The sequence below is a fragment of the Varanus komodoensis genome, unplaced genomic scaffold (assembly GCF_004798865.1).
Source record: "Varanus komodoensis strain SLA01 unplaced genomic scaffold, ASM479886v1 scaffold25, whole genome shotgun sequence".
In the NCBI taxonomy this organism is placed as follows: domain Eukaryota; kingdom Metazoa; phylum Chordata; class Lepidosauria; order Squamata; family Varanidae; genus Varanus; species Varanus komodoensis.
The window spans coordinates 8,058,982-8,086,901 of NW_025335661.1; the positions used below are offsets into that span (position 1 = coordinate 8,058,982).

Genomic DNA, 27,920 nt, shown 5'->3' on the forward strand with positions numbered 1-27,920 from the left:
GACAGAGAGAGAGATAGATTTGTTCAGACTGGCTGTGAGGTGTTTTTCCTAAACCAAAACCTTAGTTTTCAGGTTTTATTGCAGTTTTGGCACTTTGCAATAAATAATTGGGGTTTGGGTTGCAGTTTGGGCACTTGGTCTCTTAAAGGTTCACCATCACTGCTCTAGAGCCTTACTGGCAATGTTACTAGCAACTTCCACTGCTTCTGGAACCAAGATGGATTCTTGAACCAAGATACTTGACTCATGCAAGCTGAACAGATAGTCACAATGCACATGTCAAACAGTCATCATAAATGGGACCAGGATACCTAAAGAAACGCCTTCTTCCCTATTTGCTCTCCTGCTCCCTGAGAGCAGCAGCAGAAGCCCTCCTCCGGGAACACTCTGTGAAAGACATTAGGAGACAGAGTACCCAGAGGAGGGCCTTCTCTGCGGTGGCGCCCCGAGTATGGACTGTGCTCCCCAGAGAAGTCCACCTGGCGCCTTCATTATATGTATTTCGGCGCCAGGTTAAGACCTTTTTATTTAATCAATATTTTAATAAGTTTTAATATTGAATTTTTATTACCACATTTTAATTTGCAGCCAGAGTGGGTTGTCAATTTATTTATATTATATTGTTTATGTACTTCAGAATTTTATTTGTGTAAGCTGTCCTGAGGCAATTGCAAAGGACGGCATACAAATATCTTAAATAAAATAAATAAATAAATAAATATGAAACTCTTCTCTAATAACCCTCATCCAGTAGCCCTCTCATTACTTCATTATGCTTTGGGAAAGGGACAGGAAGCAGTAGGAAGAAAGAAGCAGCTTGAAGCTTTCCTTCCAGCACCTTTTGCAAGTTAGGGAGTAATCCTATGGTTCCCCGACAGTGTCTAAATGCCAGCTCTGAGGATGGAGACAACATTCTGGCCTCAATAATGACGGACAGAGATCCAACTCCAAGTCCCTACAGCCAGCAGGAAACCATACTAGCTGGTTTCTGAGAAAGAGTTCATTCTGAAAGAGGAGTAAAAGGGTGTTCTGCTGGACAAGGATGGGAGGAAACTGCAGAGGCCAGGATTTGAGCTATTTGAGTGTTGCCAAGCACCTTCAGACTTCTCTGAATTGCTTTCAACCCTATTTTGGTAGTGTTGATTGTCTGGAGATCATCCATATGTGACAAACCAGTACAACTGTACTTCCAGTGAAACAAGGTAGGATAGGCTATAAAAACCTCTGTTTATCATTCTCAGAGGTAGTACTGACACTATCCATGTGTAATTTTTAATATCTCTTAGTCTGCCCACATTTTAACACTGATTTATCACTTTTATGTATAGAAAAGAAGACAGAATTCCCCAAATCTGAGCCACGTTTGTCAAAGATATTTCATTCTCCTCTTTAAGGAAGAGCTAATTTTCCTTGAAAAGCAGCAAACCAATAATTTTATATTCAGAAAGTTCTGCCTAACACATTGCTTGATCATGCTATCCATTTTCTCTCTTCCCTATTGCAAACATTTAACTACTGCAAGCAGCCACCGTGTGCTCACTTTATCTAATCCTGTGTTTGTTTGTTTGCATTTTCCATATTTTGTTTTTCAACAAATATCACTGCTATTCTCAGGAAAGAATGAGACAGATTAAAGAGCAGCAGAATGTAAAATCTTTTGCGGATTGTATTTTTACTACCCATGAGCTCAGAACAGTTATCCTATGTTGTCCTCACAAAACCCCAGTGAGGTAATATTTAAGCAGAGAGAATAGTGACAAGTCATGACTGCACCTGAATTGCCCATAGTCAGTCCAGGTTATGTCTACGGTCTGATCTTCCACAGCATACACCACTAATTTTCTGATGTGTTGTTATGTTCTTATATGCATTTTTCCTTCAGGGATCATTTTCAGAGGTGGTGAGCCTTACACTTGGCACCAAATGCTATTTATAGAACAGTCAGAGCACTTAGAGCTACTCCAAAAGAGTAGTTTCTAAGCACTGGGCTTTTCTACTCAAGATATATATTTGTATGCATGCATTTGCTTACTCCATTTCTATACTGATTAATAATGAAAGCTCTCTGGATAGTTCACCAAAGCATAAAATAATTAAGTGTAATAACACAGTGTAAAATAAAAAACAAATTAAAACAGCCACAGAATAAAACTAACAGCAGAAGACAGAAGCAGTGAAAGAGCTTTAAAAATCGACATAGTTTTGTAACTGATTTGTTGCTGGGTAGATTAGGTCCAACACTAGCATAATACACAGTCTTTAGTGTTTCAGGAAACCATGGCTCAGCACTTTCATTTTTGTAAAACTAACAACCATTAACTAATTAAATTTAATCTTTTAACAATAGCAGCAAAAACCACCCAAACCCTTCATCTAATGTTGCACTTCTTTTGCCTTCATATACTGCTTGTGCGTTTCTAGGAAGCATCTATCTGGCAGCAACTCCTGGAAAATATGCTAAAACTGCAATCCCATTTTTCAGGGAGTATCATACTTCTAAGTACTTCTAAGAAGAGGTCCATAGGATTCAACAGTAAGTTTGCAATCCTATACCAACTTAACCAGTAGTAAGCCACTTTGAACCCAATGGGCTTTTCTTCCAAGCAGATGTGCAAAGGGTTCTCCAGCTCTATCTGATTCAGCAAGGCTCTTTTTATGTTCTTAAATATCAGGACTGGGCAGCAAACCACTAATGAAAATACGGAGCAGTAAGGAAGTCCAGACAGATTTCTGAACATTAGTTGTTGTTAAGAACAAAAAATGGTAAAGACATCGAAGGCACTATCTTGGGTCAGACCAAAGGCATATCTAATCCAACACTGTCTTCATATAGTAGCTACTAATATGATAATTATGTAAGACAGCCAGTCCCCAAGACAGTGAGCCTCCATATGAAAAACACAAGGAAGAGCATTTTCAGTTTTGCTCATGCCTTGCTTGTGTTCTTCTCATAGGCATCTGGTTGCCTAAAGGATGAATGAAATGCTGGACTACATATGATTAATGAAATGCTGGACTACATATGATTAAAGGTAGACAGTAATGCAAACTGGATTGCCGTTCTAGATTTATGCAAGGCAGAAGAATATGCATTGGTAAAAGCTTCCATGCCAATGATTGTTTTTCCTTAGGGCAGAGGGGGCAGGCTCCAGCACATACCTATGTGCTTGCTGTGAGGCAAGCACCACACCCCTTCCTCATCTTTTGGTGCTCTCAGCGTGCATGCTGTTCTTGTTTAAAGGATACATTAATTAATGCAGATTGCCTAAAGCAGTTGCCCTGACGTCGGGGTGTATTTTCTCAACACTTTCATAAAGTAACTCTGACAGCTGCTCCCTGATCAAAGTATATAGAACACATAGACTGTACTCAAGTCTGAGTCATGTCTGTTTATAGCAGCAAGGAGATTAGAACTAGTCCAATAATGACATATCAAATTCCGAAACTAGCAGAGGATAGGCATACAAATGATGAAAACTCCTTTCTATTACTTGCTATTTTGAATTATTTTCAGTTCCCACATCACCATAAATCTGTAAGTGCTTTATAGGTTCAGTGCATGTGGAAGATCACCGAGGACAGTGACCCAGAGTAAGGGCTGGGAGGGTCTGTAGCTCAGTGATAGAGCACATGCGTTGCTTGCAGAAGTTTGATGATTAACCCTGGGCATCAGCAAGCAGGGCTGGAACATTCCTGCCTGAAACCCTGGAGGGCCACTGCCAGGTCAGAGTCAACAATACTGGGCTAATTTAACCAATGTGGTTCAGTATAAAGAAGCTTCCTACGTTTCTACATATGACCTACAAAGAGCCTGGATAAGTTTATGGAGATAACTAAGTTAAGGCATTATGTTCTATAGACTGAGAAATTGTTAAATAATAGGAAGGTAGAGTTGTAGTGTAGCTAAAGATAAGCTAGGCCAACTACCACAATAGGGAGGGAATTCATCCTAGCATAAGCCTAGTACTAGCTTATAGAATTGTAAAGCTTTGATCTTTAGTGAACTCACTTTACAATAATCTCTAAAGAGTTGTCTGCTTTTAAAAGAAGTTGTATTGAAGCCAGCAATTAGATGGCTGTATCCCAAGTGCTATTGATACCATAGGATTATTCAAAATATTGAACTTGTTCACTTAAATATAGAGGTCCTACAATGCTTCTGAAAGATGCTTCAGCTGGAAGTATAGTATGTCTAGAGGAAAAGAGGTGGGGCACTAATTGGGAAAGAGTGGGATGTGTTAGCTCCATGCCTCCTGGCACAACGAGAAATACACACTGAGAAGGGATAGGAAGGAATGTATGTCTCCTCCTGGCAACTAGTTATGTTTCCCTTGGGGGACCTCACAGTTTGAAAAGCACTGGAACAGTAAGAGGAAAGTTGCTTGTGTTCAGCAAAGAAAAGAAATAGTATGTAGAATTCTCTGCAGTTCAACATATTAGCATCACAGTAAAGTGAACACAATACTGATTTATTGTCCTCTCAGGTCCCTTATGCTACAGAAGTATTATTCAGGTCTTGAACAAAAGTAAAGTGAGACAAAGAGATCAAATCATTTGACTTAAAAGTTTTTCATGGATCTAAAACAAGAACCCAGTTTTCTGAGTCAGTGCCTTAACCGCAAGACTTTTCATTTTCCCTTAAGTGCAATGTGAACATCAAAGAGTAACGCTGTGATGTGGGCATATCAGACCTAAGTTAGAAATGTATAGTCAGGGCTAATTGGATTGTGGTGGAGCAATCTTCCCATTTGCTATTGCATGGCAAGAAGACGAATGATGTAATTACATGAAAGAGTTGCAAGAATAGTAATCATAAGGAAAATATGCCCAGCCTAGCCATGTGTATCTTCCTCATACTTTTCTTTCTGGAAGTAAAATAATTTCCATTAATTGATATAATGGATAGGGAAAATGATGAACTATACATTAATTCAGTTTAAAAGATAATGTGCTTACCTGAGAGCATGTATTACTTATTCTGTTTCCTGAGTACTTAATTTTCAAAAACAAGAATATACCAAACTTGCTTGTTTTGGCAAATTCATCACTTTTCATTCTATCTCCACCCTATTTCTAGGAACAAAGTCTCTTGTATTTCAAGTTGTATGATGTTTTTGGAAAAGTAAATATCTTTTTTTTTCCTTTCGTAAAATTCCATTACATACTTTGGTAAATTGCTAACTTTTCCTGCAAATGGCCAAACTCTGTCACACAAAATAGGCTTCCTTACATACAATTTTGGCCACACATTGTATGATTCATTATTATACCATGGCCTTAAAGAGCAAGTCATCATTCCTATGAATTAATTTTTAGTTAGTATGATTATTCAATTTTTTAAAGAAAGACTTTTTACTCTTATCGTATTTATCACATGCACAATATAACCATTTTACACAATCTCACTCTTGTTCCCATATTACAGTTTTAGACTTGGCACTGAGAAATGGAAATTGCAACAAAATGTTGTCATGTGGAGTGGTTCCATTTAAGGATCCAGCCAGTCCCTTCCAGCCTCCATTGTACTTCCCCTCTCCCTGATTTTCCATTCCCATCCTCCTGTCTCAAAATTCAGCATTCTCTGGCCACTGGAACATAATCAGTTCTCACTGGGCTGTTTGGGGCATGACATTTTCTTTGCCAGCCCCCACCCTTGGGTTTCTCATATTTTGGTACCCGTGTGATTTTTTTTCTCTTAAAGATGTAGTTATACATATGAAATCTTTTTTAAGACAGGTGATGAGTACACCAACCAGCACCACTTCTATGTAAGCAGTATGTGTTACAGCATTCTGCTGTGTGTAGATTTTATAGAAACCACTTCCTTACAACATAAGTATGACATTTATTGTAATATGCTCTGAAAAGGCTTTTTTCCTTGTTGCCACCATTCAAGTCTCTTTTGGAGGTGGCAATTAGAGAAAGGCCCCAGAACTTGGTTACAGTGTCCAGGTAGATAAAGGTTGGGAGAGGCATTCCATCAGGTATCATGGTTTCAAGCTGTGTAGGGCTTTATAGGTCAAAATCAGAATCTTGAATTGGGCTTGGAAACATACAGACAGCCACAAGCAGGCCAGAATTGGTGTCGTATGATCAGACTTGTTCTCCCTGATCCGTTATCCCTGTTAATCTGGCTGCCACATTTTGCACAAGCTGCAGCTTCCAAACAGTCTTCAAAGGCAACCCCACATAGAGTGCATTACAGTAGGTTAGCTTTGAGATTACCAGAACATATAGATCACTGATAGCAGACTATCTCTGTCCAGACAGGGGCATAGCTACCAGAAAAAGCTGGTAGAAGGCACTCCAACCTCCGAAATCACCTGGGCCCCAAGTGATAAAGCTGGCTCAAGCTATGACCCTGCTCCTTCAAGGGAAGTGCAACCCCATCTAGAACAGGCTGGATTACCTCCATCTGGTCAGAACTACCCACCAATAGCATCTCAACTGTTATACGTCTGCAACACCTATTTTGTCATTCTGTGCAGCATTGTTTTCAAGGTCTCTTTATTTGCCTCCAACCAAATCAGTAAATATAACTATGCCTAAGGTGTAGCTGCTCAAACGTTTACCATGATAAAGATAAATCCTTCCTAAATCTGCCATCAGATGCAACAAACAGCCCAATAAGAGAAGAAAGCATGATTGTTCTGGAAACAATATACAATGTAAAGCAAGCTGCATAGAAACAGGTACGAAACATGCACTAGGAAACAAAACAGTAAAGTTTGTAAAGGAGGCACATCAAGAGGGATACAACTTTAGGATGAGGTTTACTGCTTAGCTGGCCAGAAGAGCTGAACTGTCCCACAGCTTCTCTTTAAAAGCAAGAAGAAAGGAATGCAAAATTACCAGCCTGAATTAGGTACATTTGAACTACCATAGCCAAGATTTTAATTAAAAGCAGGAAGGCAAGAACAATCTCTTGCCAGGTGGTCTGGCAATACCCCACTAGCAGTTTTAATCTAGTACAATGTAAAACATAATCATTAGATAAACTCTATCTCACATTTTCTAAATACTGAAAGAGGAAATTGCTCTCATAATAAAATAAATAAAATCCAATATAGAATTATACGTTATAACAAAAAACAACTTTTTATAGAAGTATATCATTTAAAAAAAATAAAAAAATGCTATAGACCAGTGGCATTTGCAGTAGTTGATTTCTTCTTGTGTAGCTGCCAGTACCAAGATATTTGCAAATAGCAATTAAAACGCCTGGCATGAGGTCTATCTCTTATTTGAATGCAGTATTGCAGTTGCAATGATTTCTATTGTATGTAGTTAGGAAGTCACAAACCCAGCTTCATATGCTCACAATTAGCAATTTTGCCTTTCTTTTGAAGGCATTATTTCTGTGTTTGCATGTATTTTGCTTCTGTGCCCTTTGGATGGATCACAATACTGCCAAGGGTCTTGCTCTAATTGCAAGAATTACAGTCAAAGTTCATAGAGATCTAGTAAATAATCTAAGCCAAGGGTAACCAACTTGTAGCCCACCAGATGTTTTGGATTACAACTCCCATAAGCACTGACACTTGGCTATACTGATTAGGAAAGATGTATACTGTAGTCAAAAACATCTGAAAGGCCTCCTACCTGGGCAATCTGCATTCCCAAATTAAAACAAGTTCAATCTTGTCTAATACTTATTAATTATTTGTAACCTCTTAAGCCAGTCTTGGGCCACTTTTAGATCACTTCTGAACTGCTGTTACATTTAGGTTGTTTTTTAAAATAGCTTTAACCTGAATTTGCCTTCTAGCTGATCTTATTCTCATCTCTGTTGATGGATTGAACAATTGTTTTTCTTCATTCTGATACATTTTGAAAAATTTCAGGGCATTTCCACCTTTGAACTATATATAACTTTCCTCCACATCCAATTGAATGATTAAGTTGAATACATGAAACTGAAAAGCAAGAAGACACTTAATGTAGAATAGTGAACCTTGGTACAAGGCAAAGAGGTCTAAACTCAGTTTTCCCTTTAAGCTCAGCTGACTGATACACAACTGCACTTTCACAAAAAATTGAATGGAAATTCCAAGCCAAAATACAATTTTCTTTTGTGGTGGGACCAGTTAGTGGTGTGGCCACTCCCAATGCCTGAACCTTTAACAACAGTCTGAAGGTTTACCTGGAATGGAATCAGATGTTTGTAGCCTTCTCAGAAGTATTTGTCTAGCTAGAGTTGCAAGCAGGCACATAGACCTATTTGTCTGATCCAGCAAATGTCATAATACAAGTGCAGAGAAAACTATAACCTGCTAAAATCTGGGCATCCACTATAAAAGGCACAGAAACTGAACTAATTTTTAAATAATGCAAAATATTAATCATTCTTAAGCATGATCACTGGGGGTCTAGGGAGAGGACAGCTCCACTTGACAATTAATCCTAACCCATTTTTTCTTCTAGAAATCTAACATGTGAGACAACAGTCACCTGCTCAGAAAGCTATTGTGAACTTTGTCCTGTTCCTCCAATATTTTCTGGGGTGCTACTACTGCTCTTGGTTTGCCTCCAACCAAAGCATAATGTTTTCAGAATCCTGAATTAAGTTCATTTAATGAACTTGATCACAAATTCTGTTCTGTTTCTCAAGGAAGCCAACTCCTTTTGCAGTCTGCAATCCTATTCACATTTATGTGGGTGCAAGTCTATTGAAGTGAGGAGGATTTGGGACAAAATGGCATATTAATTTAGACAGGCCACGTTGTTTTCGAAGAAAGCAGGCCATCAGCAGCTGCTCCGTATGAGTACATGAGTTATAAGACAGAAGCAGCCAATAGTAACCTCCCTCTCCCTATCTACACCAGCCAGTTAACCCTCTGGATTCCATGAGCTCTGCCTTTGGAGAGGAAGCATGCAAGCAAGATAAGGCATTGGCTGTGCCTCTCTCTTCCCCATTTTTTCAGAATACTGCAGAAAATTAAGTACCAGCGCCACTTCTGCCCACTGAGTGGTGCGGCATAGACAGTAGTGGACGGGGTAGCCGCCTCATCTTCCTACACACAAAACCACCATTAGGCTTCAGTCCTGCAGCTGTTCATGCAACTCATCTTTTGTTCACCAGGGAGGGATCAAATTGTCAGTAGATGAGAGGACGAAGACGCTGCTTTCTTCATTCCACCTGTACCTCCATCTAGGGTGAGACCTCAGTTCCAAAATCGAGACCCTTGCAGCCCAGTCCTTTCCCTCCCATCATGAACACCTAGAGAGTAGCAAATGCAAATGGCATGTTATTCTTGTAGTCACAGTATGATTTATGGGAGTTTAACATGTGGAACTGCATATGGTCAGAGATGTTGGTTCCCATCAGGATTGGCATTTTTTTGCTTTTCTTATCAGATATGTAGAAGTAGCTACAAAGCATAGGAAGAATCATAAAATCATAGAATAGTAGAGTTGGAAGGGACCATGAAAGCCAACAGGTCCAACCCTCTGCTGTTGCAGGACACTAAGTTAAAATATATGATCTGGCCAGGGCAATTCTCCTCCTATATTCTTTATTTACTTATTTTATACTGTTAATTTTAATTTTATATTATTATGTTTGTATCTCAGTGTATTTTTTGTATTTTGTATTTAGTGGTAATTTATTATGTTCTATCGGCGAATGGGGCAGCATAAAATGTTTTAATAAATAAAATAATAAAAATGTATTTTATTGTGTTGTAAGCCGCCCCGAGGCTTCGGCAAGGGGCGGCATAGAAATGTTATAATAATAATAATAATAATGTTACACCATCCCACTCAGATGAGAATCCAGCTTGAATGTCTCTAGTGTGGGAGAGCCCACCACCTCTCTAGGCAGCTGGTTCCACTGTCATATTGCTCTGTCAGTGAGGAAGCTTTTCCTGGTATCTAGCCTGAATCTGGGTTGCGGCACCTTGGATTGATTATTCCATGTCCTACACTCTGGTATCAGCAAGAAGAGATCTTGACCTTCCTCTTGGTGATAGCCTTTGAGATACTTATCGTGTGCTTCACAACTAAATACATATGGCAATCTAAGGGAAGCCCCCATAAGACCGCTTAGACCAGGGTCTAAAATTGCCTAGGTGCACCAGAGTATGGTGTACTGCCCAAAGAGGGCAGGCAAAGGCTTCCGCCCCTGCTTTCTATCTAGGCAGCACCACCGGCCCACTCCCTTCTGCGCTGCCCAGAGAGGGCGAGGAAAAAGCGAAGGGCTGCCACTCCCTCCTCTGCTTGCACGCTATTCCCCAGGCGCAGAGCTCGGAGGAGGCTGCGCTAACGGGAGCCTCCAGCTTGGGGCGGGCACTGTTTGCTCCCCTTTTCCTTTGCAGCCTCTGCCTCGGGGAAGGGAAAGGGCGAGGTTGCCATCTACGAGTCGTGCTCCTTTCCTCACAAGAAAGAGCTACTGACAGATTGCTTTTCCTTACCAACAAAGTGACAGCTGTTTTGTGTGTTTTAAAACCGTGCTTAACGTAACGTGCGGCTTGGCCTTCCCTGCTGAGGAAACACGTACTGCGGAATCGAGTTGCAACAACGTTCCCCCCATGAAGCGATTTCCATTATCTGGCAGCCGAGCAGTGGAAAAAGGAGGGAGGGATGACTCACGAAGCGCATGCTCATTTGTGAAATTGAAGCCTTAGGCGGAGCTCCAGCGGGCAAGTGCCACGCCAGCTTTTGCATGCTCGTTCTTCATTGGACTGCAAGGGTCACGTGGCAAGGGAGGTTGTTTGTTTCCTTCTGCCATCTCGTGCGTAGCGCCGAGCGTAAGTTTGAGGAGGTGGGGAAGACCTTTTCGCGGCGCCGAGATAGTTCCGCGTAGCGTGGATTGAGGGCCCCCCTTTTCCCATCGTCTCTCCGCCTTCAGGAGGAGGGAGGACGCGCGATTCAGCGGAGGAGTCCGGTCAGACCTACTCTTCACCGAGGGCCCTCCCCTCCGGTCTCCGCTACGGTGTATGTTTGAGGCTGATCATAAAAGTGTTCTCAGGGGACAGAGTTGGGCCCGATCAACTAGAGGTTTTCAAACACAGCGAGACTGGGCAGGAGCGACTGCGTTGCGCTTTTTCTTACATTTTCTCTCGTCTGCTTCACTTTCCTTGCTTCCTTAGATTCGGATCTTTCTTGTAGGCTGCGATCCCCCTTATCCGGCAGTAAGTCTCAGTGAACGCTGCCTTGTGCTGTTAACCCTCCTAGTACGCATAGCAGGGGTGGACAACGTGTGCCCCTTCAGGTGTTTCGGCATAGACATGTGAAAAACGATGGGGCATGCAAGCTGAACGGGGCTGCAAGTCGTCTACCTCTGACTTTGCTATCAGGAAGAGTGAAAACAGGTGCATTCCTTAATGCACTCGGAGTCAGGACATTCAGAACAAAGACTAAATTCTTTGCCCCATGCTCTTTTATTTTTTTCCTCAACATTATTCGAATATTGCATTTCTGTCCCCATTTTTCCTCTGATGAAGAGTCCAAGCATCTTACATAGCTCTATTTTATCCTCAACAACTCTGAGGTAGGTTAGGGTGCAAGTGACTGGCACTTAGTGAGTTTCATGGCCAGTGGTGACTGGAATCTGGCTCTCTCAGGGACCCAGTCCAGCACACTAACCACTATACCAGCTCTCAAAAGTTAGCCCAAATAGAAAAACCTAGTAGGGCTTCTGAAATACATTCAGGTTTTTGGGCTTTGGTGGTTTTGCATGGTGAGTGAATTCAATAGACTTCTGTTGGCTTCCCTTACCATTATACCATAGGTGCCTAAACTTGGGTTAGGTTAACTTTTGCTTCCAAACAGAGAAGGCCTAGTGCTCATAGAAGGTGTTGGACTATTACTCCACCTTTTTCTCCGTAATCGACTTTCTGTGGTATAAAATAAAATGAGGAAAATAGTGTGAAAACAAAGGCACATTATGGTGGAAAATGACATCATCTGCACCTTCCCATAACATTCCTAAAATGAGGCAGGATGGTGGTGTGATAAAAGCCTTCTCTGGAGCCACCTTTTGCTTCTGCTATAATTGTTACTCCCAATAATATCTCATTGTTGCACAGTGTATGTTTATTCCTGGGTGGAAATGATGTGCATAGGAGTGACTTTAAATTAGGAAAGTAGTGTCAAGAACAGAGTTGACCACTCATTGGCCCCCAAGTGAATTGATCTCTCCTCATCCCCTTCTTGCCATTGCTGCTTTTTCAGTTAAACAACTAGAGATTCCATTCACAGATCTCCAACATCATGTCTGTTTCAGTCTTTCAGTATAACTCATAAGTCTCACCTTCCCACTCAGAATAATAAAAGGGTCCAACATTCAGTCAACTGTATTCATGCAAATTGGGAAGAATTGAAAATATGCAAATATCATACAGCCTTAATACAAATCTGTGGCATGACCATACTTTGAATACTGTGTGTAATTCTGGTTGCTGCACCTTAAAAAAGGACACTATAGAGTTGTAGAAAATGGAGAAGGGGCAGCTTCAATGATGAACAATCCGGAGCGGTTCCCTTATTGAGGAAAAGTTACAACAGCTGGGATTGTTTCACTTAGGAAAAAGACAAGAAAGGGGAGACATGATAAGAGATGTACAAAATTGTGCATGGTGTGAAGAAAGTGAGTAGGGACACATTTTTTTGTACCTTTCTCATAATAGTGGAAAGGAAGTATTTCTTCATGGTGCATAGGTGAACAATAGAAGATGTAGTAATGGCCACCATTTTGGACAGTTTTAAAAGGGAATTGAATAGATTTATGGAGGAGATCAATTGATAATAGTCCTGATGGCTATTTGCAACCTCTAGATCAGGAGCATATATCTCAGATGTCAGGTGCTTGCCTTCAGAGAAGTGGAAAGGTGAGCATTCCAGTGGGAGGGTAAGAGAACAGTATTTTATGATGCTGTGTAAGCCATCTTGAGCTCCTTGGAAAGAAAACGGTCAGGATATACATAAATTAATACTCTTAAATTATATCCTGTCCAGAGCTGGTCTAACATTCATAGTGATGTGACAGTTGTGCAACATCACATCAAGTGTTGTGCCATAAACAACACTTGATGAATACTGCTGTTTAGGGCACAGCATATATGGTGGAATTCTGAGGTAATAAGTCATAAATCAGGCTTTTGAGAAACTTTTGCATGTCATGGCTTATGGCTATTATTCTTTCTGCTTAAATACCTTGTGCATAATCTCTTGTGCTTGTGCAGTAAAAAATGTAGGATAAAATTATTCAAGGAGTTAACTGCCAGTTATCACCAATAGATATTTGTTTTTAACAAGGCAAGGTATAGTGTTCATTAAAGTATATCTTTTAATGACTAGGTCCTAAAACCAGCATACTGGTTTTCCAAATGTGGAGAACCTGATTTAGAAAATGATCCTTGTTTAGTATTTAATACTTCTGCTTAAGTGAATTTCACCCTTAATAATTCAACTCCTGGAAGTAAAAATATGGTTACAAATTATTTACATAATTTACCTTGGAAGATTTCTTTTGAACTACTTCATTTCTTTTCCACTGCAAGTTATGACATGCACAGTTCCAAAAAGCAAGTGAATCTTAATAAGCCATCAAATAGCATTATTAATGAAAAATCTAAGATAAAAGGAAATGAAGTGTCAGACTACAGCACAGAGCTGTGTAATACTCATGGTTCCATAGCCACAGCACTGTAGAGGATGAGACTCTTTAACTCTTTCACTGAATTAGTGTGAGAAAGCATTCTGTTGTTCTCTCTTCCTAGAATATGAATCAAGATTACCGGTAAAAACAATGGTTATGCATTCAAATACCATGATAATGGTTTATTGTGATGGAAACAAGCTGGGGTTGCCTGCTTTCCCTCCCTGCTCTTCTGATATGGAAGCTTTCAGTTTCATCCAAACCCATCAGGCTGGGGTTAATCTTAATTATGGTTTTTCTGAAATAATATCAAGTTATGGGTTATAAAATGGTTTGTTTCAGGAACAGGTATAATGCTAAATTTGTGTTTAATGAAAAACAAGTACGGCTTCTAATCATGCAGCTGTTCTTAAGGAGAGGGGAGTATGCAAGCCCTAGGCTGATTTCTGTTATAGTAAACTGGTTTATCATAAAATCTGAATCTGGCAAATTAACATGCTTCTTATGTAATCCCGTTATTTCCTATGTTATGGTTTTTATATAAAAAATGAAGTGCTCTTAGATTTGTCCATCAGACTTTTGATTAGCATTGTGCTCTCTGTAACAAACTTCAGACTCAGTTTGTTCTCCAGTATCAGGTGAACTGATACTATAGTGTGGTTAGAATTGTGATTTCAGGACTCAGACTTATGCACATCTAGGATTAAATGTAGTGGATTTTATTTTAAAGCAAGTGATTGGACTGCAGTTGTAATTAGTTTATTATTTTGCTGTGTAGATTAGGGTCAGTTGCTGGAGAATCAGGAGAGATAGCCACATATCTTAAACTAATTCATATAATATCTAGACTTCACAGACACAACTTCTTCCTAAAGCAAGTCTTACTGGTTGCTTCTGATCTGTGTGGAATTTTAGTTTCAAGCATAATGTCCGAGTACTGAAAAAGACCCACAAGGATTATCTTGTGCTAATAAATTTTGCTTTTAGTACTTGAATTCTTCAGTTCTTACATTTTTTGGCATATTTGGAAGTGGGATCAGTTCTACATGTCTCTCAGTGCTGAGGAGTTTAAGGTACTGGATAAATCCAACATGGTCATTTTATTTTTCAGGGCATGCTACCCTATTTTTCTGGTATGGTAGTGTGTCCTTGCACACTATTTGGGAATTACTTGGGAAGTGTTGTTCTTCAGTGCTATTCAAAGAGCCCTTTCTTAGGGTCTCATTGTTTGTAGAAGGGTGAATCATAGTTGCTAGATCTTGGACACTGTGTGGGGAAATCCTCACTTTGGATTCTCAGAAAATTCAGTGGGAGTTTAGAAGAATGACAAAGACTTTGTTTTACATGAATGTGTGGTTATAGTATTCAATTCTGCATTATTTTAATTTTAAGGGATTTGTGGCATATACATCTAAAAGTAAATAAATACAAATAAATAACTGCTAGGCCATGACTCACAAATGTCATAGCCTTGTTGCACATGTTTTGCAGGACCACGGGAAACACACACACACACACACAGATTAATATATGGCCAAAAATTGTCCATTATGGCAGATAAAATGTGGATGCTGGGTGTGTAACCATTGAAGACTACTGCTTTAGAAGTCTGTGATTAAAAAGCCTTTCTAGCAAAGTCAATTCAAACCAATGAGCCTTACAGTTGTGCTGGGACAGGGACAATGTAACTGGCAGTTAATGTTTTACCTTTGAATTGTATGCAGATTTGACTCTAGTTCATCTTATATGGTGGCTTTCCACATTGTGTTTTCATTCTTCTGTTAGTAAAAAAAAGTATTTCCACTTCCAAATAGGATTTGTTTGTTAACCAATGGAAAAGGCATACTTTTGTTCAATTTAAACATACATCTTTAATTACTTTTTGCAACTTTATATAGAACAATAAAATTCCTAGCATATGTAGTTGCAGGCATTTATCTTGTGTAGGTGACAAAAAATGTAGGCATGTGGCAGTTTGACGTTAAAGACAAAAATCCACTTCAAGATTATTCTGTAACTATGTACATTTTCAACGCTGTTGCATGTTTTGGAAATCATTGGAGGAAACAGAATAAGTCCAGCATTGTCTAAAACTTCATTAGCCTTTTAATAAACATAGCAGAGGTTGGAAGAAGAATGTTTTGAACAGCTGAAAAAGTTGTATTGACAATACATTGCATTCCAAAACTACCAAAGAGGTGTTCCAGAATAACTATTTTGCTTTGTTTGTAGTTTAGATTTTATAACAGAGACCAAGGGCTAATTACACTTTATGTGCAAGAGTATGGAGAAACAGCCTGGTGCATACCCATTTTCCTCCAGCTTCTCACTACAAATCATTAATAGGATTGTGGCTCTAGGGTGGGTCAGTTTGGAAAGAAGTAGTGACAGCATCCTCCCCCAGTGTTTTGCTCCAAATATGACCCTGCTCTTATTTAAAAACTCTTTGGCACCAGGACTATTAACATGTGCTTTTGCTTGGTGTGTGTAACATAATATATATTAATAGGCATTCTAACTTTGCTCATCTAACTTTAACTCTGCAAAGCCAAAAGAAGGCTGTTGAGGCACAAAGGTATTAACATGCTTGGGAGGAACTCCCAAGGCTTGTAAAACTAGAATGAATCTTTTAAACTTCTTCCAAAATATCTCTCTGGGAAATAAACATATTTACCAGCCACAGAAAACTAAGTATCATGGGGTGGGGGTGTCATAATATGGTAGGTAAATGGTTAGTCCAGCTGTAACACTGAAGAGACACATACTGCAACATTTTTTCAGGTCCCACTTTTTGGCTCACATATGTGAACTTTATTTGATGCTAAAGACATTAGTCATCTTAATGCCAGAAAGTATTTTAACTTTCCCACCGAATTAAGTGGGACTTCTCCAATTTAGTCCTATTCATATTACTTAGAGTAAATTCTGTTGTACTCAATGATGCTTACTCCTGAGTAAGTCTGTTTAGAAGTGCACACTTAAGATTGTAAATTAACATGTCATGCAATCCTAAATATGTTTAATCAGACCCAAGCCTGCTATATTTGAAGTAAGTAGTGTGCATAGGCATTCAACCTAAGGAAAGAGAGTCTGGTAGTTTTTAACATTGTAACTCAAATTGGTTACCTCATGCAATATCCAGACTGTTATATATGCAGTGTTTAATAATTTATCTTAATTGATTACAATTTAAATTAATTAAATTGATAACCTGTACAGCTTTTTCTGCCTAAACTTTTTAGGACTGCACCCTTAGAAGGTTTCCCATCTAATTTGGCACCAGCTATTTTTTTTTAAATTAAGGTGCCAAGGTACAGCTTAAACAGGCATTTCTAATTTTCTCTCACAAAAGGGAATGTGTTTTCTAAGTTATTTACTGTTAGACATGCCATTATGGCTTTGAAAAAGTATTACCATTTTAAAAATATTTTATCGACCTGTAAAAGACTAAAAATTGAGTGGATTTCAGCTCTAGAAAATCAATAAATATTAAAAACTGTTAAGAAAAAATGCTCATTGTATGTCATGGGTAAGAGACAGTGGAATTCAATTACTATTGTGGTATCCTTTGTTATACTGAATCTTCTTAGAAGCAGCTAGACAGTATATAGAATGCAATTTTTTTTCCCCCTGGATAAAAATGGCCACTGTTGATTTCCCATCCTTACACTTATATTTATGTTGCAGATGTTTAGCTGTGAGTTGTATAAATGGTAAGCCTTACTGATATGCTTAACTAAAGCACATTATTATTTTTCAGAGTCTGTATTCAGTGCAACATAATTCAGCTTGCAATTTTTTGAACAAAGGAAGCAGCTATGCAACGAAGACACAAAGGTTTACATTCTGGATTACTTCTTTTATTTTCTCAGATTGCTCATGTTGGAATTAACAACATTCCACCTGTCACACTTGCAACTTTGGCGGTGAACATTTTCCTTTTTTTACAACCCCTGGATTCACTAAATGAAGCATGTGTCAGTGTTAACAAGGTTCTTTACAAGGGGGATTGGCATCCATTGTATCTTTCGGTGGTTCATCACATAGATGACTGGCATCTATATTTTAATATGGTATCCCTGCTTTGGAAGGGAATGAAGTTGGAGAAGAGACTTGGAAGCCTGTGGTTTGGATATATAATTACATTGTTTTCACTGCTAGTAGGAGTTGTGTACATCCTTCTGGAACTAATAGTTGCAGAACTTTTACATGATCCCCTCTATAAACAGAGCTGTGCTGTTGGTTTTTCTGGTAAGATATCCCTTATTTTTTTAATAATTTTTATTGAAATTGCTAGTTTTTGTATTAAAATACAATAAACTAGAGCAGGAATGAGGTGCAGAGACCCTTTCTCATTCTTTTTCATTCTGAAATGTCTTCTAAATTTTATTGGTGTGCAGCAATGAATAGCCATATTTCTTTTTCCTTTAAAGGAAAGTGCATGGGGAGTGCATATTTTGTTTAATGCAAAATTGTACACCCCACATCTCCCAAATGAGACATTTTGCAGTGAAACAAGGAACACTCCCAGGATGATTTGTTGTAAAGGGAAAAACATCTGTATGCTGCCTCATAGCGGAGGCTCTCTGCTTGCTTCTTGCCATGGAATATTGCTGAAATCCAATGCCAAGTGAAGTGTTGGGAGAGTGGCTTCTGGGAGACTCTGAGGAATGAAAATTGGCCTCTGGGCCCTCCAAAATTGCTCATCCCTTTAAGGGGGTCTTGGAAGTAAAATGTTGTTGAAATGTGTAATGAACAGAAGATAGTTATGAACAGATTAATTTACAAAAACTTACAAAAATAATTTTGTTAGAGCAGTTAGGTCAATTCTGCTTTGTGACCAAGGTTTTGATGGAAATTTGTCACTTTTGCATATTTTCAGAAGCTTTCAATAATGGAGATTTAATTAGACAGATGAAAGCACTCAGACAACAAACCTGAAGCTGCAAAATTGGTCACAAGAGTTCTAAACTTTTAGCTTCAAAAGTTCATTCTAGGTATTTTGGTTCAGACATAACTCCAAGCCAGGACTGGCAGAGTGAGGCAGGTATATAATGGCATACAAACCATGGGTAGGTTTGTATGTCATAGGTTTGTATGGCATGAGACCCGAAGATAAGTTTATTGCGTGCTCTGGATAGACTTGCATTCTCCCTGAAAAAGCAGGTTCGTGGTCTGGGGTTACTTCTAGATCCATCACTAACACTATCATCAACAGTCCAGGCACAACAAAAGAGAGGAAAATCTGAAATGTTGCATGTGTATATTATTATTAGACTATTCAGTAAAATATTGCAGAACATAAACATACTGTTCTAGTGATTTGAATGATCTTGAAGTGAATGGCATGATTCTGATCTTAATTTTCAGAACTCCGAATGGTACTGGAATATTTTTAGAGTGTGCACTGGATTTTCATAATCTAGTCATTGCAGCCTATACTGAAACTATTTACAGGGAATTATGGGACTTAAATTTGTCCCCCCCCCCAATTTGGAGTGTGAAGATAGCTCATAATGCACAGAAGGATGTGTGTTCTTTGTGTTTCTTATTATTTGACAAGTGTTCCTGATGTTTCTGTTTTGTTCTGATTTAGGAGTGTTATTTGCTTTGAAAGTTCTTAACAACTATTATCATCCTGGCGGATCCAGCAACATCCTGGGAGTGAATGTGTCCAATAAATTTGCTTGTTGGGTTGAACTTGTAGCAATTCATTTTCTGAACCCAGGGTAAGTTGCTCAGGCGTGTTTATAACATAACCTAATCTGTATGATATTGAGTACGATATGTCAACAACGGGTCTGCATTCTCCTGGTTTTATTTGTTTAATTTCTTTTATAATGTCAAAATTGTCCATCAATAAGGGACAGTGCACATAACATAATGAAGGGGCAAATACCTTATAATAACAATAAATTTAGAAATTAAGAGTCACAATACTGTGGTGGTACCCAGCACACACCACAGTGAATCCTGGGTTAATAAACCCAAGGTTTACTGCCATTATATGTAAACAGTGCCACTCAGTCAACACTTTCACTGAGCTGTACACCACAACCTTGCAACTCTTTTTCTGATCAGTCACAGTAACTGTAACTCAGTAGTCTGTAACTCAGACCCCATCATTGTATATTTAAAGTGGGAGGGGGTTAGCTAACTCTGCATCACTTGAACGTTACTTATATTGTACCATACATGCCATCTTAATGCCCATTCATCAGTGTGGAAAAATCCTTTTACAGCTCTTTCCAATCTGTTTTGTTGCATCACCTTAAATAACTGCCTCCCTGCTCATCCAAACCCCAGTTCATGATCAAGTAAAAAGGAGAGGTCTTGCTTCAGGTGCGATGAACCCTTTTGCAAGCCATCCCTCTAGCATCCACAGATTTCCTTTTACACTTGGCCCAGCCCTGCAAAGCAATGTGAGGCAAGAGGAAGTCTGCAAATGCTCACAGACTCCTGGTTGTGCAACCAGCAAATTCTCCATCAGGAGTGGCTTCAGGATGAGGAAGAGTGATGCTGTGAGCTGGCATGTCAGGCAACCAACTTTTCCATTCACTGCTGCTGGTGGTGGTGGTGGCAGCAACACACAGGGCAAAGAGGTACTGCTACACAGCACATGGGGCTCAATTCTTGGCAAGCATCCCATGAATGCTGGGTGCATTCACCAGGAACTTGGACTCTAGTTTGCTGCAAAAAGAACCAGAGTCCAGGAAGCCAAGCCCAGGGATCTGATGGATTTCCACCCCAAACAGATTCTTCACACATTCCTAGTCTTAGTATGGACGCTTCAACTGATATACAAGACAACCTATCTGCTTATCCCATAGATACTATGTTTGTCCAAGAATCTGTGACCAAGGATTTTGTTTTGAAAGTCCATGTAAACAATATGTAGCAGATCATCACCTAACCACTTGTTTGTTGACAATTTCAAGGATTTATAAAAGGTTTGACAAACTAGACTTTGTAGGAGGTCTGTTAATGGTTGTTCAGCATGACTTGTCAGAACTTTACCGGGGTGCAATCCTCCAGTGTGGCTACTGCCCCCCACTGATTTTGGGGTTATCTGAAATCTTTTATTTTTTATATTTTTAGAAATACAAACAAAACAGTGTCTGGAGAGTCCCAGATGGGTCAAAATTAGCTTATATATACTTTCACAAGTTTTACAGGGCAAGAAAAAAAAATCATTATTTATGAAAGTGGTACCTGTACATTTTCCCACTTGTGCAGTGGGAATAACTTAATTTTTAGAGATTCACAAATTTTCTTGGTGATTTTCAAAACTCCTGGTTATGAATGAAGAAACATTCATACATATAATGCAGAAAGCCAGTTTCTTTAGCTATTTCTTCTTTAGTCAAATTTTGCTGATACATTCTTATACAATGCTTCAGATTTATTCAAGAGCTGGAAATGGGGACACTTGCTAATAGAAAGAAGCATTAGAGGTTTTGTACTGTACAGCTTTAAATCAACAGGGTTTTTTGTTGTTTAATTTGGGCCCATTTGCATTCAAATGCTGTCTCGACTCTATTACTACACTGTCTAGTTTCTAATGTTTTAGTTTAGCAGTAAAGAACATAAAAGTGCAATTGGCTCTCTCTGTTATCATTTTATTTCTAAATAAACCTTAACATGCAATTTAGCTTTGCCTTTTCTTGTCTTGAAGATTGGTAGACTTATTCTGTCTATAAATTTGCCACTCCTCTCTTTCTACTTCTTTAGTCTTAAGAATGCTTTATTTAGTCTGACCTCTCGGTAAAAAGGAGATAAAATAATGACATGGTGAGCCAGTTGACATGTAATAACATGTCAGGGCTTAAACCTCCATGGGCTGTGGTGCACATATAGGAGATTGTGAGCATGTTGCTTCCCTCATCTCTCCATTTCCCTTTTTAAGCAACAACCCTATAAAAAGTCATGGGCCAGTGCTGTGTTATTCAGTCCCTAAACTATTCAGCACTTCAGGTTCTCTTCAGCACATATAATGTTCAGCAACTTAGGAACAGGCCCATTGTTGGTTGTTGAGTAACAGTGGATATGGTGGATGTTCAGGAGACAGTGCATTCTCTCTTGCCCAATTATCCCTGTGCAAGCCAGGTCATAATTCTTGCACTTTGTGAGACTTTTGTTCCTTCCTGATTGGCATCTAGATCACTAAAACAGCAGTGTCTCAGAGACCAGATCCTTAAGATTCATAATTTTCCCATTTTCAAGGTTCCTGTATACTTCATTACAGTCTCAGGTGCCATGAAAATTACAGGATTCTATTACTATAATGCTGTTACCTCAGGATGTCTATATTTCTCTAAAATTTGTTACTCGAAATTAAGTTAGAGAATAGTCAGCTTGCAATTTGAGAATAAATTTTCAGTTTCATTCTTTCAGGTTTTTAACTTTTAGTTGATTAGAATGAAATATATATGATGTCTAGCTAGCCTTTTCTGCTTAAAATAGTTTTAACTACTTTGTATCAAGCTTCAGTCTTCTTGGTTCTGGAAATTTTGAGACACCAGTCAGGGAGTAAGTGGGTCTGAAAGTCCTTATACAGACAGGTTTTCATTCATCCCTTTCTCTGTCTTTTTTATATGATTTTTCTGTGTTAGCATCTAGAAAATGAATTCTCTCTATGTTTTAACTGTGCAAGATAATGTCAGGAGCCCTATTCAATACTAAATCTATAAATACCGCCCCATTTTTTAAGATCACTGTTATTCTCCCACTTTTTTGGTTGCACTGAAATTCACACTGTTCCTTTTGCTTATGTTAAACTTTTAAAATGCATCAAGTAGAACAAAGGCAGCAATCTAATAAGAAACATTACAATATCTCACAAAGTATTGCTTTCTTTTTAGGACTTCTTTTGCAGGACATCTGGCAGGTATTCTTGTTGGACTAATGTACACCATGGGACCCCTGAAGATGATCATGAAAGCATGTGCAGGTACAGAATGATAAGCCTGGTACTTACTGGGAACCTGCACTTCAGTGCAATTTTGAATTGAAAGGGAATTTTCTCTCAGTGAATTCCTGTTCTTTATATTTTAAAACATGTTTTATACGTTTGGGTTGCCCCTCCATCTGGACAGCAATCAGAATTGGGTAGCATTTAATCCTCCCCAGGAGCAGGTGGCTGAGTTTACAAGAGCTGAGCAGGGCTGTCAAGAACAGAACATTTTCTGAACAGAGGGCATTCATTCTTTGTTGTTGTTGTTGTTAGTTGTGAAGTCGTGTCCGACTCATCACGACCCCATGGACAACACTCCTCCAGGCCTTCCTGTCCTCCACCATCTCCCGGAGTCCACCCAAGCTCACACCAACCACCTCAGTGACTCCATCTAGCCACCTCATCCTCTGCCGTCCCCTTCTTCTTTTGCCATCTATTGTTCCCAGCATTAGGTTCTTCTCCAGGGAGTCCTTCCTTCTCATTAGGTGGCCAAAGTATTTGAGTTTCATCTTCAGGATCTGGCCTTCTAAAGAGCAGTCAGGGTTGATCTCCCCTAGGACTGACTGGTTTGATCGCCTTGCAGTCCAAGGGACTCGCAGGAGTCTCCTCCAGCACCACAATTCAAAGGCCTCAATCCTTTTGCGCTCATTCTTAGGGTCTCCATAAGTCACAGATAATTTCATGCCACATAACAACAACAACAGAAGGTAGAGTGATCATACTGTCTTCCCAGACTGACACTGGCATCTCTAGAACAACCTGTACAGTCCAGCAAATCTTCAAAAGAACATGATTATCTAAGACTTAACTATGGAGCATTATATACTAGCATGGAAGCAAGTATATCATGCTTATTCCCAGCAACTGGGACTTCGACTAGAACAGAAAAGATTTTGCTATGGAAAACTTAACCAGTGGCACCTTTCTTCCAAATATAGCATCTTCAAAGAAGACATCAACTTTTAAGAACTTAACAAAATTATTCAAAGGGAGTACTGTGGCTGTCTTGTATCTTCTCTAAAGTTGTTTAACCTCAGAAAGCAGCTACTTTGCTACTCCTTTGCCACCTTCTCCAAAGATTGATAAGCTAGGACACTATATTTTCTCAGCCATCTGGAGATTGTTGAAGTTGAAATATCTCCCAAACAACAATTTCTAAAGGAAATAAGCAAAATAGCCAGCAGGTCAAAGGGAAGAAACTTGAGAACTAACAGATTCCAAATTCCATGAAGGAAATCTGTGACCGGTAGGAGATTTTAACAAGACAGTCCCTGGAAGAAAGCTCTGAATGTGAGGGTGACTAGCAAGGAAACCTCTCTCCTGACAGCCCAAAGTGCTGTTCAAGGCTAGAGTCAAGAAAGAGTGTTTAAGACTTCCCTACCTGCTTCAGCCACTGAAACTCAGCCTCCAGGCTGTTAGCAAGAAAGAGGTCTGTTTTGGGATGTACAAAAAGTACTAGGTCATTTTTTAATCTCATTCAGTATTCCTGTTCCCTTTGTCTTCATCTTCATTATCACTATACAACTTGTAAAAAAGAAAATGGTAAAAAATAAATACATGCATTACCAGGATAGAAGAATCACAACAAATATATTTTAGATACATGATTCTGTTCTAAAATAAAGAACAAGTTCATCTTTTGAATGTTTTTAAATATTAATTGCATTCTTGCTAGGTGGCTTTATCTCTCCAACCAGATTTTCAGAACACAGAAATGGCTACAATCCAGGTAAGTAAGGTTACAGTCCTATGCACATTTACCTGATAGTAGTCCCTATGAGACATAGTGGCCTACATTGCATGACATTGTAAGCAGTAATGGGTAGTCACCATGGATTATTTCAGGGTGGCGTGTGCTGTACAAATGCAGAACAGCTTTTTCATGATAGTTATTTTCCATAAACAAAGCTTTTTATTGTTGGGTTGTTCTGGGTAGACAGACTGAATCTGGCATGACAGCTTCATTGTAGGTTGTCAGGAATAGCTCTAGAGCTACCTGACAAGAGTTGTGAAATCCCCTGCTGCTCTTTGTAATCTCACTAGTGCCAGTGCCATCCTCTCTTCTCTCTTGTCCTTGCTTTCCACCTCATGCTCCTAAATCAAGAATGAAGCTCACCAGAGTCCTGAACACATTCTTAGCCTTTTCATTGAAAAAAGTTTTGCCTTTGTCCAAGTACACAGCCCGCAACTATTAAATTTGTGTAATTTCCTTCCTGCTGTATCCCCCTGTCATGAATTTATGTAACTTTACACTGAAATTTTCATTTGTCCTAATCCTTGTAACTGCTTTATAAGCCATCAGTATACCAGACAGCCAGCCTGCCTGCCTGCCTGCCTGCCTTCCTGCCTGCTTGCTTGGAGACTAGTTGAGAGAAGCAACAATGAGAAAAAGAAGTATGGGCGAGTGGTACATGAAATAGCCTTTTAAAGAAGGGTGCTAGCTAGCTAGGCAAGCATGGAACTGGAGCACAAAGTTAACAGTTTTGGTATCAGTGTGCTGGACTGAACAGCAGACAGAGCTGCTACACAATTACACAAACCCTGAATAAATAAAGTTTGTGCAGTACTGCATTCATAAGAGCATGCATGCATGCATATAATGATGATGATGATGATGATGATGATGATGATGATGATGATGATGATATCTGGTGATCTGATGTAGGGAATGGGGTTAGTTTTCCTCATGAGCTGGCAACCTCAATAGACCAATTGCAGAAAGGCTGGTAATGTAGGAAATAAGGAAACAAGGCTTTCTGTTGCAAAGGATATCTGGGATATGTGCCAGGAGAGAGTGGGAAGACTGAGCAGGAAACAATTTACCATAAGCCACAGTGCCACCAATTGTCAGGAATAATGTGGGTTATCAAGTGAATAAACGCACAAAGGCTTATCTTTAGGGTGACTTAGGATGATATGCAAACTTACACAATGGGGGCTTCATTTGAGTAAATATGTAGGATAGTGATGTTTATAATTTGTTATAAGAACTTTTTATGTTAAATAATTTTTAGGGAAATATGTGACAAATGCCAAATTTCCTTCTTTGATTACTTGATGCATTAGGGCTGGTTGGCTTTCTCTCATGAGTGGGAATTGTGTTCTACAGGAGTACATACCTCTTAAGAGCTGTTGTCCAACTTACCAGAAGATGGTATGTTGTGGTTTGTTTTAAGCATAGGTGATACTTCTGGAGTGACTTGGCAATATCAGGAGAAAGTATCTGAGGCTATAAAAAGGAAAGGCTTAAAAACCTTTGTTCTGGTTAGAATTTTCGCTCACAATCAGTATAAAGGGTGGCTTTCAGCTATCAGCAAGCATGTGCAATTTATGTTTTAATTCTTGAGACTATGCAATCTAAGAAAATCTGCATAGTAATAGCATGCTCATTTACTTTTCTCTGCATAACTATGGTTTGGGATACAATTTCTTTTTTTAAAAATGGCTTTTCAATCTATTTGCATTAGGTTTTACCTTAGTCTAATTTTAAACCTAAGATTCTAAGAAGATACTTGCTTTGTGCCTTTTTTCAGGGCCCGAGGTCACAAATTCACCACACCCAGCTATTCTTACGGAGTTTCTGGAGTGACTTTGTTACCCCAGGCATTTTTCTTTTATTTTTTTAAAAGAGAACATTTTAGACCAGGCACTCTATGAGAACATTGTAAAAGAAAGAGTCTTTAGGACTAGGATAAAGAATGTATGTCTGAGGTACTAAAGGCACCCCACAATGCAAGATGACCCCTACTAAAAGAGCAAATAAAATATTCATACAGGCCATGATGAAGGTGAGCACACACAGCAGCTGAACAACAGAAGCTAGAATTCCATTGATCAGCTATTGGTAAAGAAAGGCAATGGGGCAAGGACTGAAGTCAACCATCTTCACACACCTCTAAATAGTTAATAGGAAAGAACTGCACAGGATGCTTGTCCAGGCGCACAAAAGTCACCTTCTCCTACCTGTTTGTGCACATTTCATATGTAAGATATATATTCATATTTTCATATAGCCAACAGTGTTCCACACTAGCACTCACAACATTCCACATGGGTAAACCAATGTTTGTGCAGCATAACCTACAACACAATTTGCTACTCAAATGCAGCAGCATCCAACAGAAAAAAGGGTTTCTTTAAAAAGAAGTGTGCAGGATTCTTGTAATCATTTTCATTATCCATATATTGATTTTATTTTCTCTTACTTATACAGAGAATTTTAGCTATTCAGGCTACCAGTTCTATCCTCAAAGAGACTACAACTTGTTCACTGGTGGACTAAGTGAAGAAGAACAGCTTAGGAGGGCAGTAATAAACAGCCTGAATGACAGAGGTAAGATTCTACTCTTGCAGAGGAATTTCTGGAAGGTGCATTGCATGTTGATGCATAATTGATCATATTTTTAGGGTGACATTTGAAATAAAATGAAGGAAAACCTTTAGCATTTTCCTTTTTTTAGCATTTTTTTTCCTGTCATTTTCCAAGTTTACATTTCTTTGTAGCTGATACCAGAAAATTCCTGACCTGATTACTTTCAAGATTCAATTTAATATTGTTCTTGTTATGAGGAAAAGCACTAAAAATATCAAACATGAATGGCATAGTTGTACACCCTTAACAGCAACTGGTATGTTGCTTCATCTTTAGAGAACTTGGTGTCTATACAGAGACTTGAGTTCACACAATCACAAACAACCCTGACACCCATGACTTCTTCTAGGGCTTGGGGTGGTTTGTTAATGACACCTATGCTTCTTTGTGGTCTCTATGCATCATACATACTGATTCTGGGCTGGTGGGGCTTGTTGAGAATATTTTCCTAGCTAAACTTGTTTTGGCAGGAGCCCTGTCCCCCCTTCCACCTCCACCTCCCCCAGTCAGCCCAGTACTGAATTCCATATCCTAGGGCAAAGTAACATCCTCCCTGGTACCCAATTTTTGGAGGGAAACTAAGTTTATGCAGCCCCATTTTTTACAAAAGGAATGTAGGTCATTGAAGCAGAAGATTGTTGGAGCCAAATATTTTTCACATGTTAGGAAGAACTGATCCCAACTAAGCAAACAAAATATGGATATACATCACTGCTGCTGTTGAATGTAATGTAAGGTTTTTGTTGGCATTTTTGCCTGCTGGTAAATGTTAAATTGCTCCTTGTATGAGACCTCCTTCCTAATATTTATCACAATTCTTTAAAACATACTTTCAGCGATGGAAGGACTGTTGGCTGGTGCAACAGTATCTTGAAACAGTTGGGTAGTTTTGGGAATCCTACCTGAAAGACACACTAGGACAACATATGTGAAAATAAGGGGCCCTGAACTTAAATTAACAATTGGGTCCTAAATACAAAAAAATCTCAAAATAT

General features: G+C 39.1%; 1 protein-coding gene across 1 annotated transcript in view; it reads left to right on the forward strand.

The window, feature by feature from the left end:
* Positions 1–10,772: 10,772 nt before the first annotated feature.
* Positions 10,773–27,920, forward strand: part of RHBDD1 (rhomboid domain containing 1) — a 28,113-nt gene continuing 10,965 nt past the window's right edge. The window contains exons 1-6 of the mRNA XM_044432835.1: positions 10,773–10,935; positions 17,361–17,851; positions 19,197–19,329; positions 22,462–22,550; positions 24,229–24,282; positions 26,767–26,886. Of these exons, the coding sequence (XP_044288770.1) occupies positions 17,419–17,851; positions 19,197–19,329; positions 22,462–22,550; positions 24,229–24,282; positions 26,767–26,886 (829 nt within the window). The 5' untranslated portion in view covers positions 10,773–10,935; positions 17,361–17,418. The remainder of the gene's footprint in view (positions 10,936–17,360; positions 17,852–19,196; positions 19,330–22,461; positions 22,551–24,228; positions 24,283–26,766; positions 26,887–27,920) is intronic.